Source organism: Ruditapes philippinarum, unplaced genomic scaffold (assembly GCF_026571515.1).
Source record: "Ruditapes philippinarum isolate M1 unplaced genomic scaffold, ASM2657151v2 ctg6261_1_1_1_1, whole genome shotgun sequence".
Classification (NCBI taxonomy): domain Eukaryota; kingdom Metazoa; phylum Mollusca; class Bivalvia; order Venerida; family Veneridae; genus Ruditapes; species Ruditapes philippinarum.
Window position 1 is genome coordinate 7136 of NW_026857633.1, and position 4493 is coordinate 11628.

Below are 4493 nucleotides of genomic sequence, written 5' to 3' on the forward strand. Positions count from 1 at the left end.
AGGGGGCGTGTACGGTAACTTGCACTTTACAGTACCGTTCATGAACAGGCTAAATCAAACCAAGCCTGCAACATGTTCAATTTTGTTGCGTTGGACTTTCTTTAGGGTTTCTGAATTTCTCTATTTTACTAAAGAAAACACACAGTTGAACGAGCAATTAAATGTGCTCTTATTATCTATTTTTCTCTCTTTGTTCATTTGTTTTATTACATAACTTTGATCGAACACTATACATTTCATTCAGTTACACAATTTTAAAATTTAACAGAACAATAACTGTATTAATTTTACCTTTTGCGTTTTCCGAATTAATTTGCTCTTCTATATTCGGGTTGAAACACTGTGGAATGTAAAGTGATATATATTTATGATAAGTAAGAATCAAAATCTCTATTTCAGATCAAACCTTTCTCAATTTTATTGGCAAAATAGAGTATTGAATACTAAAAAAATATTGCATTTTGCTTACCGCATTTCCTAAAATTGCTGATAATGTGTACATGAATGGATTCAGGGCAGAGTTGATAGGTAAAACAAGTACGGCTGTCCAGGCATAAATTTCACCAGGTATAATGTAGTCATTCAAAGCAAGGATACCTAGTTAAATAACAATTCGGTCAGTAGATTTCTATAGAAAATATTTTTTTTTTTAATCAAAAATATCGTTCACAAACTGAAGGGCTTACATAACAAATTGCATTTATCCAAATCTGCAAATTAGTTTTAATATTTATTTTAGCAAAACTACATAATTTTACAAGACTTTTAGAGTGGTTGACCAATCCAAATGTGTATTTGTAAGACTTACTGTATAATTATATCACACTACTTACCCATTAATCCTATAGGAAACCAGCACAAAAAGTCCGTGGTCACTACAAGAAGTAAATTTCTTGCAACTTTTAAATCATATGATCTTGATACATTCATAGATTTCTTGACTGTTGTCGTTTTCTTTATTTCTGCATAAATCATCAACTGACCGACGGCAATAAGAACAAAGGTAACAAAATTTAGGCCAATGAAAATTACAATCGAATACAACCAACCGGAAGGTTTTTCACGTGTCAATGGCAATCCGAGGCAAACACCAGACTTGCTGTAGAAACTTCCTCTGAAGTAAGCAACATACGTCACAGGAAAAACAGCTAATACAAAAGAAACTATCCAGCCAGCTATGCAGGCGATCAGAGCTGATTTAGTGGTAAACCTAACTTGTCCGAAGGGATATTTGATAACAAGTATCCTATCCATGGTGATTAGACACATAAAAATGACGCTAGCCTCTGTAGAAATTGTTGATAATATTCCAGCAAATGTGCAAGTTCCACTGTTACGCCATTTTTCATCAATTTCGATATATCTATAAATGAAGATATCACTGTTGATTAACAGATTGGAAACTGCAATATTAAAATAAGTATTATTCTGCTGCATGCTTATGCACTTGTAGGGATGTAAAGACAATTACTAAAATATTTTTAAAATTTAATAAAAAAATCTCAAAAAATACTTAAAGGCTCTCTGGCTCTCCAACAGCCTTTACTTTAAAAATAAAATGTCTATTTAAGTAAAGTATTTCGTAATAAATTACCTATCTGCAAACCAATAATCAGCAATTGCGATAATCAACATGTATATACCCATGAACATATCAGCGACTGCAAGGTTGGTGACAAATATACCATATCCAAGTTTAAATCGTTTTCTATCACGTAAAACTCGATAAATTATGGACATAACATTTCCAGAAAATGCCAATATTCCTATAACCCACATCAGCACTCTTAGAACAGTTTTTCTCATAAGGTCTTCGCATGAAGAAAATTCATCTCTGTGCGGTAGACATTGATCTTCGCTAAGACCAACTGGTCGTACACAACAGTATTTGTATGCTGATGTCACAAGTTGTTTGACTCCTATTACTCCAGCGAAAACTCCTTTACCAAAGTCTTTTATTGGGTTGTTTAGTATATTAATATATTGACAGAAAAGTCCATTAAATGCATTGTCTTTGATGCGTTGAATTCTGCTATTTGATAGGTCAAGTCCAGTAAGATTTAATCCGTAAAATGTATTTTCCTCTAAAAGTTCCAGACTTGCTTGCTTTAAATCTAAGGAATCAATATTCAAACCATTGAAAGCACCGGGTGCAATTGTTCGTAGAAATTTATTTCCATGTATTTGTAACACTCTAAGGGACTTATATTTCGTTAATGTATTTGGCAATAATCTTACCAATGTATTATAACTCAAGTCAAGATTGACCAGATTAGGGAAGCTATGAAACTCGTGTTGATCTATTGATGCGATATTGCACATAGATACGTTGAATAAAACTACCATGTATTTATTATGATAACAATTATGTTCTTTTCCGAAAATGTATCTGCCCAAATACTTTGTATTACTTAAATCAAGTATCCGGGTAGACTGATCGACGTAGTGGTAATCATTAACATCAACTCCCGTGCAGTTTACAACACCTGTACTACATTGACATCCGCTGGGACACTGCATTTCACAGTTATCTTCGTCATCGTAGAAAGGACAATTTTTTACCTTATCACACACTTGTTCAAGAGGTATGCAAACACTGCTCATGCTACAACGATACATTCCTTTGCAGTCCAAAAAAGTACCTGTAAATTTGAATTGGATAACTTATTAGTAAATGCAATAGTGTTTTTCATTAAGAGTGCGTAATCGTTCCACAAAAAGTCATACGAATGCAATTATTATTGTCATTATTATAAAATCAAATCATTGAGGGTTTAAAGAACAACTCGTTGCAAGCCAATTAATATCATCCTTAACTGTTGTCAAGTAATGAATTTATAGAGAACTTTTAGCAATGTACGAGAATTGTTCGCGAAGTCCGTGTACAATTGGAATAATATTGTATTGAAAGCTTTTTTTTCTAATATCTTTTGTTTTAGATGTAGTGTCGACTAACTTAACATATGATAAACAAGATCAATAAGAAAGGCGGCGATCAATAAACCGATCACCACAGCTTTTATTCGATTTCATGTTAGCACAAGTTTTGTCCATAGTAACTCGGGTAACGCCGGCCGGGACAACCATTTATTTGAGAAAATAACTCTTTTTGAAAAAACGTCTTGACGTCATTTCCGTAACATATCACTACTTTTATGCTTCCGGTTGCAAAAATGTCATCAAATTCGTTAAAAACAACAGAGTGATATCCGGCATCAGTGAAAACGTCACTGATATTATGCGCGGCATTGGTAACACACAAAAGCAGGCATGGGAAGGTAGAAACTGGCTTAAAACGTTAGATTATTATCTAACATGCTAATAAGTGGCACGATCGGTTCCGGCTTGGTTTGACTTCAACTTCAATAGAGCCTAAGACTGGCCGACTGGGAGTTGTTATACCGAAACATGTGGAAAGAGTTCGAGCTCTTACTGTGAGGGCGATTGTTGGGAAACTTGTTGTTTGCTGTCTGTCATGTCTTACTTGTTTAAAAAAATGATTAAGATGTCTAAATTCAGCTCAAGATGGGTGCCGATATTACTATCGGATCTTGACGAGGCATGTTCTGTTGAGTGTCCTGGACCGTTTTTGAGAAAGTGCTACGTTTTAAGATGGCATTGTTACGCTTGATGAAACTTGCGTCGTGGCACAATGATCCTAAATCAAAAGTCCAGTCATCCACGTGAAAGACCCCAGAGACACCACCCCCTAGGCTAAAGTAAATATTCCTATTCTTGACTAATAGAAATAGCATGATTCCGCAACGCCAGATTCCGGACGGGCAAACCATGGACGCCTAGTATTATTCAAAGTTATAGTTTTACATTATCATTGTTGAAATATGTTGATAAAATGTTAAAATATCATTAAAATATTACAAAAGGATATCACACAACGATCTATTGACAAATCATAATAATTGCAAAAAAATCTGTATGCTTGCATTTGCGTATTTAAGGTTCTGAGGAGCGATCTCGCACGTGCATTAAGAAAGAAACGTCCCGATTTACCATTCGAGAGTAATACTGCATCACGATAACGCTCCGTTCCATACGGCAATAATTGAAATCGACTTTCTTGGCTTTGAATTGTTACCACACGCACGAGGAATTCGTTTCCAGACCAGTGAAGAGCTGAAACTGGTTACGAAGAACATTATTGCAACGTTTGACCAAAATGGTGTTCAAAAACCTTTCAGAAACGGATCCACCGGCATCAGAGGTACGTACGCGAAGGTGATGACTACATAGAAAAAAAATGGAATTTTGAAGCTGTGCGCGACTTATCTGTCCCGGTTGTACTTACATGCATTGTGTTTTCTGTAATTTATCGTATTTCTATGTTTTGTAAAATGCATGTTTAGTAAGTATACCACTGGATTTGTAATGAAATAAATTTTCTATCGATGCATTATTTATCTCAATCTAGTTTATTTATTTCTAAATTCAACTTTTTACACGATCTTGCCCCGTACTTCACTTCAGTGTTGTTA

General features: G+C 34.7%; 1 protein-coding gene across 1 annotated transcript; it reads right to left on the reverse strand.

The window, feature by feature from the left end:
- Positions 1 to 400: 400 nt before the first annotated feature.
- Positions 401 to 4058, reverse strand: LOC132750429 (G-protein coupled receptor GRL101-like). The gene is made up of 3 exons (XM_060740411.1): positions 1595 to 4058; positions 834 to 1363; positions 401 to 597 (listed from the first exon to the last, which is right to left on the reverse strand). Exons 1-3 carry the CDS (start codon positions 2617 to 2619, stop codon positions 401 to 403), a joined length of 1752 nt encoding a protein of 583 aa, XP_060596394.1. The 5' UTR covers positions 2620 to 4058.
- Between the last annotated feature and the right edge of the window lie 435 nt (positions 4059 to 4493).